At 50.0% G+C, this 13,526-nt stretch overlaps 1 protein-coding gene across 1 annotated transcript in view; it reads left to right on the top strand.

Annotated features, from left to right (window-relative positions):
• Positions 1-13,526, top strand: part of SLC4A4 (solute carrier family 4 member 4) — a 262,517-nt gene that overhangs the window by 170,539 nt on the left and 78,452 nt on the right. Inside the window, exon 10 of the mRNA XM_050945480.1 lies at positions 396-570. Within this exon, the coding sequence (XP_050801437.1) occupies positions 396-570 (175 nt within the window). The remainder of the gene's footprint in view (positions 1-395; positions 571-13,526) is intronic.

The following is a 13,526-nucleotide window of genomic DNA, read 5'->3' as shown; positions in this document are numbered from 1 at the left end:
ACTTACCCTGTTCTCTGTACAATGCCCAGCGGAAATGTGTACAAACCAAATTCTCTTCAGTTCCTTATTATTTAAAAAGAACGTGCTTCCTATGGCTTGAGTTTCCCTTGCCCTCCAAATCAAGGTGGAGCCACTGGACTTGTGATCCCCTCTTACCGCTTGATCCCAATTCTACTTTTGGTAAATATGTTGAAGCATTTTCCATTTAGCAGTTATCTGACTCAAACACCCATCAATTTATGCCTTGTGTAGAAATAACTGCAATGACCCATATCCTTTCAGATTGCATAGCCTCTCATTTTTGATAATGTCCCTGATTAGTTGCTCATCATAGTAAATGTTATTGTAAGACTTTTTTTTCCACCTTCTTCTCTTGCCTAATCTTATTTCCTCAGATTTTGTGGTGGTTTAATCAAAGACGTAAAGAGGAAACTACCTGTCTTCGCCAGTGACTTCTATGATGCTTTAAATATCCAAGCTCTTTCAGCCATTCTCTTCATCTACCTGGCCACAGTGACCAATGCTATCACTTTTGGAGGTCTGCTTGGTGACGCTACAGACAACATGCAGGTTAGAAATAATTTCAAACTCATACAAACAATGCAGGCCCAAATTTCCTCATTTCGAGAGTAACAGGGAAGCAGACGGGCCATGTATAAAGAATGGTTCTTCTTCGAGTGATTGCTCACATCCATTCCAGTTAGGTGTGCGCGCTGCGCGTGCACGTTCGTCGGAAACTTTTTACCCTAGCAACTCCAGTGGGCCGGCAGGTCGCCCCCTGGAGTGGCGCCGCCATGGCGCCCAATATATATCCCTGCCGGCCCACCCGCTCCTCAGTTCCTTCTTACCGCCGTGTCGGTCGTTGGAACTGTGGAGCGCGGCATAGCTGTCCTCCACGTCCCTAGCTCTCCTTGTTCTCTATCGTTATCTCTAGCACTATTGTAGTTGTTAATTAGATTGTTAAGTGTAGATAGTAGTAGTTAAGTAGTTTGTAAATAGTTCTTCGCCGGGGGCTTAGCCCTTCCCGGCACCCGGCACCGGGCTCATGCCTGGTTCGCCAGGCTTCAAACAGTGTGCGGCCTGCAAGAAGCCCATGCCTACCAGCGATCCCCACGACGCGTGCCTGAAGTGCCTGGGGGAATCGCACAGATCCGACAAGTGCCGCATCTGCAAGGCTTTTAAGCCAAGGACAAAGAAGGAGAGGGATCAAAGACTCCGGACTCTCCTTATGGAGGCGGCACTTGACCCGGCGGCTTCGCAGGCCGTGATCTCGGCGCCGGCACCGGATCGCACCGGCACCGAGAAGACTCCCCGGCACCGACCTTCTCCGGCACCGGGGACAGAGCCTAGGCCGTCGAAGTCTATTACTCCGGCCAGGCAGACCCGACTGGAGCGCCCGGCCACAACATCGGCCGCGGCGCCGCCGGCACCGTCGACTCCGGGCCCGGCGGGTCCGTCGAGTCCGGTGCCGCCAAGCTCCCCCATGACATCTGGGGTTGAGATAGTGGTGCCATCCACACCAGAGACCTTCGCCTCGGCACGGGACCTCATAGCCATGACTGAGCCCACTCAGCTGCCACCCCCGGTACCTCCGGTGCGGGTCGTGTCCAGAGGCAAGCCTATGATGTCGGCACCGTCTCGGGACTCACGTTCTCGATCCAGGTCCCGACGCCACGGTCGCTCCAGATCCCGCCGCCGCTCGCAGTCCCGGCACCGCTCCCCTCAGCGGTACCGGTCGCACTCGCGGCGCCGGTCGACATCAAGACGATCGCGGTCGGTCTCCAGCCGCCGATACCGGCACCGCGATTCCAGGAGCCGATCCAGACATCATTCGCCGCACCGGTCGACCTCCCGGCACCGAGCTGGTGGCAGGTCCCGGTCCCGGTCGACCTCCCGGCACCGAGCTGGTGGCAGGTCCCGATCCCGGCACCGAAGCGGCGCCCGGTACCGGTCCAGATCCCGGCACCGTGACAGAACCCGGTCCCGGTCCCGGCACCGATATGACTCCCGGCACCGGTCCCCGGCACCGAGAAGATCGTCCGTGCCGGCCCGCGCAGACCCTTACCATCCAGGGTCCGCCCCGCCATGGCCCTCTAGACAGCCGTCCGTATCTTCGCTAACGGACAGTGGGTATGCGCTGGGCACCGACCGGCAGGCGGCGCTGTTCAGCGATCCGCCACAGCAGGACCAAGGCCCGCAACAATGGGGATTCTGGACACCCTGGGCATATCATCAGGCCCAGGGCCCCCAACAGCTCCCTGCTAGGCCGGCGACTGCGGAGCGCAGGGCACCTGAAGCCTCGTTGTCTCGCCCCCCTCCCTCCCCGGATGGGGAGGAAGGGTCCAAGCATCAAGACTCCGCTTTGGCTCCTGAGGTAGAGGCGAGGGCCAAAGGAGACCCGCCGTTAGACACTCTCTTGCCGGGGGTCTCCTCATCCTCCTCCCCGGATGAAGCGGTGGCTGGGACCTCCTCCAACAGCCCCCCCCCCCCCGCTGGACCTCAGGGCGCACCAGGACCTCCTCAGGCGAGTAGCTCAAAATCTGAGTCTGCAAGCCGAGGAGGTCTCGGAGATAGAGGATCCAATTGTGACCATCCTCTCGGCAGACGCTCCCACCAGAGTCGCCCTGCCGTTCGTACGAACCATCCAGGCCAACGCCAACACCATCTGGCAGTCTCCGGCCTCCATTCCTCCCACTGCGAAGGGCGTCGAGAGGAAGTACATGGCTCCTTCTAAGGGCTACGAGTACCTCCACGTGCACCCGACTCCGTGTTCCCTGGTGGTCCAATCGGTAAACGATAAAGAGCGTCACGGCCAGGAGGCTCCAGCCCCCAAATCCAGGGAGGCCAGGCGGATGGACCTCCTCGGCCGTAAGGTGTACTCGGCTGGGGCGCTGCAGCTCAGGGTCTCCAACCAGCAGGCCCTGCTGAGCAGATACGCCTTCAACTCCTGGGTGGCAGCAGATAAATTCAAGGAGCTGCTGCCACAAGATGCTCGCCAAGAGTTTACGGCCATCTTGGAGGAAGGCAAGAAGGTCGCACGCACGTCCTTGCAAGCCTCTTTGGACGCTGCGGACTCGGCTGCCCGTACCCTCGCGTCGGGGGTAACAATGCGTCGCCTCTCCTGGCTGCAGGTTTCTGGCCTTCCGCCGGAGCTCCAGCACACTATACAGGACCTTCCTTTCGAAGGCCAAGGCTTATTCTCGGACAAGACAGACCCCAGACTCAAGAGTCTGAAAGACAACCGAGTTATCATGCGGTCACTCGGGATGCACACACCAGTGACGCAACGCAGACCCTTCCGGCCGCAGCAACAACAACAACAGCGCAGGCCGTATTCCCAGTTCCGCCAGCGGCAGGACCTTAACAGGCGCCGCGGCAGGAACGGAAGGCGCAGGCACTCGGGGAACCAAGGGGGGCAGAACCATGGCTCCTCTAAGCCCCCGCCTGGACCTAAGCCTTCATTTTGAAGGTGCGCCCGAGGGCGCAGTAACAGTTTCCCCAATGGATCCTTCCCCCCCGTTTTCCAACCGCCTTTCGTTTTTCCTCCCAGCGTGGTCCCTAATAACATCAGACCGCTGGGTCTTACGCACGGTGCAGTCGGGATACCGCCTGCAGTTTGTTTCATTTCCTCCTCCCCGCCCCCCTTCCTCGTCCCTCTTCAGGGACCCCTCTCACGAGCAATTCCTTCGGCAGGAGGTGCAGACGCTCCTCGGCAAAGGAGCTATAGAGGCGGTGCCGGAGAACGAGAAAGGCAAGGGGTTTTATTCCCGCTACTTCCTGATCCCCAAGGCCAAGGGGGGCCTCAGGCCTATCCTCGACCTGCGAGAGCTCAACAAGTACCTGGTGAAGTTGAAGTTCCGCATGGTATCCTTGGGGACCATTATCCCATCCCTGGATCTGGGAGACTGGTACGCCGCCCTCGACATGCAGGACGCGTATTTTCACATTGCCATCTGGCCACGTCACAGACGTTTCCTTCGCTTCGTTGTGGGGTCTCTTCATTATCAATTTGCAGTCCTCCCATTTGGCTTGTCCACGGCCCCGAGGGTGTTTACGAAATGCATGGCAGTTGTGGTGGCGCAGCTTCGGCGCAGTCGTATCCACGTGTTTCCGTATCTGGACGATTGGTTGATTCGGGGCACGTCGGAACAACAAGTCTGCAGCCATGTCCGCGTGATCACCGACATGTTCGCCACTCTGGGCCTCTTGGTAAACACAGACAAGTCCACCCTGGTTCCCACACAAAGGGTGGAATTCATCGGGGCCGTCCTGGACGCCACTGTAGGCAGGGCCTTGCTGCCATTGCAGCGGTTCCAGGCCTTGTCGGCGATCGTGCAACGGCTGCGGACAGCCCCCTTAACGTCAGTGAGGACATGTCTAACCCTGTTAGGCCACATAGCGGCTTGTACTTTTGTGACCGATTACGCTCGGCTCCGCATGAGGCCTCTCCAGTTGTGGCTCATCAGTCATTACAGGCCGACAAGACAGCCGCTAGATATGTTAATCACAATCCCCCAGAGGGTAATAGATTCCCTCGGCTGGTGGCTAGACCAGTCGGTGTTATGTGCGGGTCTCCCCTTCCACCCACCTCAGCCCTCGGTGTCCCTAACAACGGATGCCTCAGATCTCGGCTGGGGGGCCCACCTAGGGACCCTGAGGACGCAGGGCCTGTGGTCCCAGGAGGAGGTGGGGCTACACATCAACATGCGGGAGTTGAGAGCGGTCCGTCTTGCTTGTCAAACGTTCTGTCATCAGCTTCAGGGTCGCTGTGTCGCGGTGTTCACCGACAACACAACGACCATGTATTATATCAACAAGCAGGGCGGCACCAGATCCTCCTCCCTGTGCCACGAGGCGATACGACTCTGGGACTTTTGTGTAGCCCACTCCATTCACCTCATGGCTTCCTTCCTCCCCGGAGTACGGAACACGCTGGCGGATCGATTGAGCAGATCCTTCCTGTCCCACGAGTGGTCCCTTCGCCCAGACGTCGCCCTCTCCATCTTCCGGAGGTGGGGTTATCCCCGTGTGGACCTCTTCGCGTCCAAGGGAAACAGGAAGTGCCAAGTGTTCTGCTCCTTTCAGGGCAGGGAGCCCGGGTCGATAGCGGATGCCTTCCTCACCCAGTGGTCGACCCACCTGTACTATGCGTTTCCCCCATTCCCTTTGGTCCACAGGGTCCTTCTGAAGGTGCGCAGGGACAGGGCTCACGTGATCATGGTAGCCCCGGCATGGCCCAGACAGCACTGGTACTCCATGCTGCTGGACCTGACCATAGCCGACCCAGTTCCCCTGCCCCTTCATCCGGACCTGATTACCCAGGAGCACGGGACCCTCTGTCACCCGGACCTGCAGTCGCTGCACCTAGCGGCGTGGCTCCTGCGTGGCTGACTGGCTCTGAGCTGCGCTATTCCACGCCGGTGAGGGAGGTGCTCTTGGGCAGCAGGAAGCCGTCCACAAGAGCGACATATTTGGCCAAATGGAAGCGCTTCTCCTGTTGGTGCGTGGAGAGAAATCTCCGCCCTATTGGAGTTTCGGTAGCCGACATCTTAGACTACATTTGGTCCCTCAAAGGGCAAGGTCTGGCCATATCGTCGTTGCGAGTCCACCTAGCAGCTATCTCCCCCTTTCACCCGGGTGCGGATGGTCGCTCTGTTTTTTCTCACCCGACGGTGTCTAGATTCCTTAAGGGGCTGGAACGTTTATACCCTAACGTCCGTCCCCCTGCTCCAACCTGGGATCTTAACCTGGTGTTGTCCCGGCTCATGGGGCCCCCCTTTGAGCCGTTAGCTACTTGCTCCCTGCTTTACCTCTCTTGGAAGACGGCCTTTCTAGTAGCTATCACCTCAGCTAGACGGGTGTCGGAACTCCGGGCTCTTGTGGTAGACCCCCCATATACGGTCTTCCACAAGGACAAGGTGCAGCTGAGACCACACCCTGCTTTTCTCCCCAAGGTGGTCTCAGCCTTCCACGTCAACCAAGAGATATTCCTCCCGGTTTTTTTCCCGAAACCTCACTCCTCAGGCAGGGAGCAGCAGCTCCACTCGCTTGATGTCCGTAGGGCTCTCGCGTTCTACGTGGAGAGGACCAAGCCCTTCCGCAAATCCCCCCAGCTTTTCGTGGCAGTAGCGGACCGCATGAAAGGGCTTCCTATCTCCTCCCAGAGGTTGTCCTCTTGGGTAACGTCCTGCATCAGGACCTGCTATGACTTGGCCCATGTCCCTACGGGCCGTGTGACTGCGCATTCTACCAGGGCGCAGGCGTCGTCGCTGGCTTTCCTCGCCCGTGTGCCCATCCAGGAAATCTGTCGGGCAGCGACCTGGTCATCGGTCCACACCTTTGCTTCCCACTACGCCCTGGTCCAGCAGTCAAGAGAGGATGCGGCCTTCGGATCTGCAGTGCTCCATGCCGCGATTTCTCGCTCCGACCCCACCGCCTAGGTATGGCTTGGGATTCACCTAACTGGAATGGATGTGAGCAATCACTCGAAGAAGAAAAGACGGTTACTCACCTTTGTAACTGTTGTTCTTCGAGATGTGTTGCTCACATCCATTCCACACCCGCCCTCCTTCCCCACTGTCAGAGTAGCCGGCAAGAAGGAACCGAGGAGCGGGTGGGCCGGCAGGGATATATATTGGGCGCCATGGCGGCGCCACTCCAGGGGGCGACCTGCCGGCCCACTGGAGTTGCTAGGGTAAAAAGTTTCCGACGAACGTGCACGCGCGGCGCGCACACCTAACTGGAATGGATGTGAGCAACACATCTCGAAGAACAACAGTTACAAAGGTGAGTAACCGTCTTTTACTTAGCACAAAATTTATCCTGCTGCTCTGACTAAAATTACCCTCACTTCTGTGCCTGTTATTGCACGTCTCTTCTTTTAGCAATTTCAGATGCAGTTATATTAAACTGTGTGTGAGCAATAGGCAGGAGAAAGAGGGAAGGCCATTTCTGTATCAAAATTACTGGTGCTTTTCAAGTGTGCTAACTGCTTTTGTGCATTATTTAATTTGAACTAGGTGTATTAATTCTGATTCACACTTTCCATGTTACCAGAGCTTAACAGAGCATGTTCTGCCTGATGCTTAACTTTGTTGGGTCTTCTGTCTGTCTCAAAAAAACACTGCTGTGTGGTTGTCCACCAGGAACAGAAGGGATAAGGAGGTAGACTGAGGAATTGTTTTAAATGTGTTTTGAGACAGACACTACAGACAAAATGTAAGCTGTTTAGAATGATTAACTCTGTAATTAAAAAAAGGGTCAAATCCTGATACTTTTACTGCATACTCAGGCAGTTCTCCATTGAAGTCAGTGAGAGTTTTGCATGAGTAAGGATTAAAGTGATAGTGTCAGGATGTGACTTGATAATATAAATGCAAATATATATAATATAAATACAAACAAAAATAGTTCTATCCTAACATTACTGTCTATTGCTTATTTTAGACCTAAGTGCATTTCAGCTGTGTTTAATTCTCCTTTGGCCTTTTTAAAATTGAAACCCACAAATATTTATTTTACTTATTTAGAGTCAATTGCAATTAAATAATGCTCATTGAACAACTCTGATTGCCTAACAATAATTAAATTTATAGTAGCAGTAATGAATTTTTATTTGTTTACTTAGATTTATTTTAAAACAAACAAATACCAAGGGGTGGCTAGCCAAGGTTCTAGACTCCCCTGCCATAAATTACAGGACCAAATAAAATACAGCAGCCTGTAGAACATCAAGTATCAGGGGGTAGCCATGTTAGTCTGTATCCCCCAAAACAACAAGGAATCTGGTGACAGCTTAATGACTAACAGATTTATTTGGGCATAAGCTTTCGTGGGTAAAAAAAAATCCCTTCTTCATATGCAAGAACATCAAACTTCCTTTCTTCATACAAATTTGACTAATTTCAAAAGCCCATCTCCACCACAGTCACATAGGGTAAATTGGTAAGAGAAAATAGATATAGAAGAGGAGGACCCTCAACCACCAATGATCATCTCTCTACAATTGCTGAGCAATGATTCTGTGGCATATGCCCACTGGATCAGAACAGAATAGCCCTGTTCCACTCCAGAAGAAGGTGAAATTTCCTGTAAAAAGGGTGCTGATACCCCAGAGAGTTTAATGCACCGGAGAAGAATATCAGCACAGCCATTTACTTAACTCAGGCAAAAAAACTTTGAGGTTAATGCTTAACTTTTTACCCAGGGAACAAAAACTGCATTAGCGAAACTTAAACACTACAAAATTCAGAAACCCACAGTGATGGTTCTTGATGTAAAATGCTAATGACCGTTAACATATTAAAAAAAAAACCCTCTTACCTGTCGCATGTTCAGTACAGATTGAGTTCTCCAGAAATGTTAGATTTACCTTTCCTTTAGCAAATAAAAAAAACATTTTTTGGTAAGCAAAACAACAGCAGCAATAATTGTGCTGTCCATCCTTTGAGGACTGCTACTGATGTAAGGTTGTGATACTTTGGGTAAGTTTATTGTGCTTTCACAATGTATTTTGGTAACTGGGTAATAACTTTTCAGTGTTGGATCTGATTGGGTCTGGGGCAGAGAGATATTTCCACTGCCATTCTGCTCTGAGGTTTCCGTCAACAGAAGCGCATCTCCAAAGCCTTGATAGAAGACCCATATGTGGGAGCTGCTGACGAGATGCATTGAATTGCCTCCCCTGGCCATGAGCCCATCCCACACTTTGCTGTCCGCCTTTGGGCCTACTCTGTCCCCATGCAGAGTGTGTGGCCATTTTTTGCTGCCTGTGTCTTTTCCCTGGGAGACTTTCTGCCACCTGGGGCCCAGTCTGTGAGACACTGAAAGAAAGCAGTGATAGAACGCGGGAAGTTTTCAAAAGAAAAGTTGGTCATCTTTATTCTCTAGTAGGAGCCCTTTGTTATCTTTCATGATATTGAGGCTGCCAGGTGCAGAGAGTGATGAATAAACACATTTTGTTTAACATCTTGCAGGCTGGGCTGAAGTTATTCTTTCAGGAACCATGGGCATCATCTTTGTATCTTGAGCATGCTGCCTTCCTCTGATTTAATCTGGAATTTGTTTGGTGAACGTGACAATCTTGTTTCTCACTAGTGTCTCTGAGAATCTGAAGTCACGATTGGGCACGAGAGGTAGCGTGAAGAAGGACAAAGAGGGAAGAAAAGAGACTTTGGTGCACTAGTTTATTGCTTGCTTTGTGTTATGCCTAATCTAGCTGTGACAAAGAAGATGCCCATAGAAAGGCAATATCTACCAGATTGCACTTTTCAGTGCGAAATGATTTACTCCTAGTTTTGAAAAAGGAACGCGCTAGTATCCTGCCTTTAAAAATACTGGTTTAGAAACACAGCAGTTCTGTGGCAAACATAAATGAAATAGAGCATCTTATGATAGGATTCCAGAAGGAAAGAGAAACCATGACTGAGTCCTGTGATGTTTTCTCTTGTTTGTTTGCTTGTCTTCCAAATGCATCTTCCACCCTTACATCTTCCAGAGCTGGGAGATTGCCATCAATGTGTGGTGTGGCCTTGTTTACGCTGGCACTTTTAAAAAACCTCTCTCACCACTGCACTCCTACAAATGGTAGCAATGGTGGGAGACTGGTGCCTTTAACCATCATTAGACTTACTCGGAACAGGATTGGACAACATGGTGGTATTAACACCAGCTACCTCTCTACACTGATGCTGCCACCAGTGAAATCACACCAGGGTTCATATGCTGTTGGAGTATTTTTAGAAAATTGCTAGTGTGGACACAGCCTTCGATATCCGAAGTGTAATTCACTTCTCCAAGTGTTCTCCGCTTTCAATAGATTAGTTAAGGATAAGTTATCCTGAGTGAGTACTGGCAAAACTCAGAAGACTCAGATCCCTCCATGGATTTGTATGAAATTCTTAGCTACTGAGCACAATGGTAAGTTGAACATCTCTAGATGGTGTCATTGCTGGCTTGATTTCCAGCATGCACACTGAATGGGAAAAAGTCTTCAATCTTACTTAATTCTGCCAGAATTCTGTCTTGCTGTCTGCCTGGAGTTGGAGAAGAGAAATAGAAGCAATCTGAACACTTATTTTTATAAGTTTCTTTGGGTCATTCCGTTGGAGAATATGTTCCCAAAGTATGACAGTTCACTTTCTCCCTCCTTTAACAAACCTTCATCTTCCTTCCCCATCCAGCGAGGACTCTGCTAGTGCATGGCAGAGCAGATTAACACCAACACTTGCATGGGGCAAAGTCAATATAGATATTACCCCACAATGCAACCTCTTATCTCTTCAAAAACTGGGTTCATTCTCTGGGCTGTCCCTGCTTTGCAGATTCCCTTGAGCAGCACCGCACAGGCCAAGGAGTTGTCTGAGATCCATGCTTGCCTGTCTGTCTATGCTTGGAGATTACCTCTGTCTAAATGAGCAGCTGGGAAGCTCACCAAAACAGAAAAGGACAACGGAAGCCACAGCTAGTTTTGGTTCAGGGAAGCAAGAAGGGAGCGGATGGTTTCTACTTTGAATTAGAGCATCCTCACCACAATCTTCCTGAGTTATAGAAGTGTACCATATGGGGAAATGGCCTGAGATTGCTCTTTCCAACTGTTACTGCTCAGTGAGTAACACTCTTTCATGGTACTCTGACCCTCTGAGCTGTTCAGCATCTGATTTGATCATTCTCCAGTCAATCTTTCAGCCCCACCCTAGGCATGCATTTTAATGCACTCAGGGCTTTCCCATACAAATGCCTTTTGTACTGCAGAAATGAAGCACTGACACTGCAAGGGATGTTGTATGTACCGTGCACAGCAGCCTGGGTTGGTGATGCCTTTAGTAGATTTAGACATTTAATTTTATTTCACAAATTTGGCACAAAGCACAGGAAAATCATTACTGAGATTGTTCCACAAAAAACGAAGCTTCCCAAATCTGCCTGGGCATCATGCAGTGGTGGATCAAGTGACTAGAGAGTCTCGGCAGACATCCCAAAGCAGTCTGTCACCACCAGCTCGAGCTTTAGATAACCTGCAGGCCATGCCATTATTTGAAAAAAGTGGTGCATCCACTGTTCAAATCATAGGATTCCACATGAAGCAAAATGCCACCTTCTGGTTCCCTTGGCTGCTTTGGAATGTAGAGGCGTAGTGGAGCGTTCTCTGTGCTCAAAGCTTCTTCAATTACCAAGGGGGTGATTTTTCAAAGGCATGAAGCCCTGGCCCAACGTTGGTCCTCCTGAAGTCGACGGTAATTGACTTCTATGGGTGAAAGTCCAGGCCAACATATGAGTGCTTTTGAATACCTCACCTAAAACTTTTAAAGTTTCTGAAGTGGCTACAGATTCATTTACTTCTCAGAAAGTGCAGATCTAATTGAGCAGATGTTAACAAGGCTCTTGGAGTAAATATTTGTAAGCTTTATTTTTAGTAAGAAACCTTTGAGCATGAGCAATGCCTTTTATTTATCAGAACCAAATGTGTTATGGATCAGAAACTGCTGTGGGAATTGATTCTTCAGAAGAGAGAGGTTCCATCTGTCTGGGCTACCTGAAAAGAGGAGTAGAGGAAACCATTTGTCAAACATTAGGACTTCTTTCCAAGTTCATTTCCCTGTTACAGGCATCAAGACTTGGTCAGACCATCAGCTGGAGCATCAACTGCCCTAGCATTGTTGATTCCAGTGGAGCTATGCTGATGTACACGAGTTGAGGATCTGGCCCTGAGAGTTTTCCAGTAGTTTGTCACCTATACAAGCTATGTTTCAAGGAGTGAGATGCATGCATATTGTTACAATTTATGCCTTTTGTTTCTTGTGGATAGTTAAATAATATCACGAGTCCTGATACTCGGAATCAGTGTTTATCATCACAGCTTCTAGCGTTTGACCCAGGGAGCTAGCCAGAAAGGAATAGCAGATATGACCAATCTTTCTTTGGAACCTTGCATCAAGGTTTTTTGTTTCTAAGAAAACACGCTATTCTTAATTACAGCCATGTTAAGGAATGTTGAGGAAAAGAAATTCCAGATGCAATGGAATCCATGCCATGGGCTTTGATGCCCTTGTTGTGATTAGTGCTGAATGAGAGAAGAGGAGTCAGTTGTACAAATACCATTTCTTCTGTTGAGAGGAACTGAATCATTCTCAGGAGCTGCTCAGAGAAAATGGATAAAGACTCATCAATTCCTGGGTCTCCTTGTAATGCCCATCTGCTTTTCAAGGAGTCTTTGCTATAAATTTTTCCGCACAATTGCTCACCGCCACAATAACTTTCAGGACTGGGCAATAATGAAGTCCGAATGCAGTCACTAATGCCTGCCACTAGCATTTAAAGATGAAAAAGTCCAAGAACATAATCTAAACCATCCTCCAGGCAAGGCAGGATTGTTTCGTACAATACATTTTCTATATCCAGTCTAGGTCCAAGTGTCAGAAGAAATGGAGCTTCCACTACTCCCTCTTGCAATTTTGTTCTACAGTCTAATATTTCTCACTCTCAGGAAGGTTTTCCTGTTGTCCAGCCTGAATTTCCTTTATTTTTAAATCATGTTGTTGCATCTCTAAACCTCTCTTTTCTCAGTGCTCACACATTCCAAGTAATGCTGTGTTTGGCAACTAAAACATGATTACCATCAGAAAACGTTACCTTATACAAAGCTCAGTTTTTAATTTTGGGGATGGTGATTTTTGCATTACACAGGAAAATAGTGGTTTAATAGTCTATGGTAATATTTATGGAAGGAAAAATTACTTCAAATATTGTCTTCTGACTCCACAGTAGGACTAGTTCAAAATTGGAGGTGGGGGGACTGCACAGACTCCGTCTTCTGTCATCACCGCCACGCCTCAAATATTTTGTCAGAATTTTGAACTAATAAATATTCTGACCACCGGCACTCAGGAGATCAGCTCTCTGTGAGACGTCAGGTGCACATTCATCGTGCAGCCTGAGATACATGGAACAAGGGTCAGTCTGCAAGCCGCTCAATACAAGACCAGGAACCATCACCATGTGTCCTGATCATATTTTGGCATGTGCCTCATTAGTTCACAGTTCTGTTATAATCCTTATTCAGCAGAGCACTTACGCACATGCTTCAATTCTCCCCTTAAGTCTAGCCCTAGTCAGTGGAACAAAATGTGCACAAGTGTTCTGCTGCATCAGGGCCCAAGCTCTGATTGCAGAATGTTCCTGAGGATGTGTGAGAGAGGGGGAGGGGGAAGAAAACATGGCTTGACTTAGGATCCTTGGGAGAGTTTACCATTTTTAAAAATCTTCCTAGAAACGGAACCCATTCTATCTGTGGAGTCATTCTGAGGAATAAAAGTGGAGTCCCTGATGCAATGTTTACAATTAGTGCCCACAGTATAACCACACTGTGAAGTGGAACTATGAATGAAACATACAAACTAGGTCCTAATCTTGCAGTTGGATCCACTAATGTGAACAGTCCAATTGCAGGAGCTAGACCAGTGGTCCCCAATGTGGTGCCCGCGGGCGCCATGGCACCCTTCAGGGCATTTATGTGCGCCCACCTAGTG

This window comes from Gopherus flavomarginatus, chromosome 3 (assembly GCF_025201925.1).
Source record: "Gopherus flavomarginatus isolate rGopFla2 chromosome 3, rGopFla2.mat.asm, whole genome shotgun sequence".
NCBI lineage: Eukaryota > Metazoa > Chordata > Testudines > Testudinidae > Gopherus > Gopherus flavomarginatus.
Note: the sequence above shows the minus strand (reverse complement) of the source record. Positions and strands in the feature narration are given on the sequence as shown.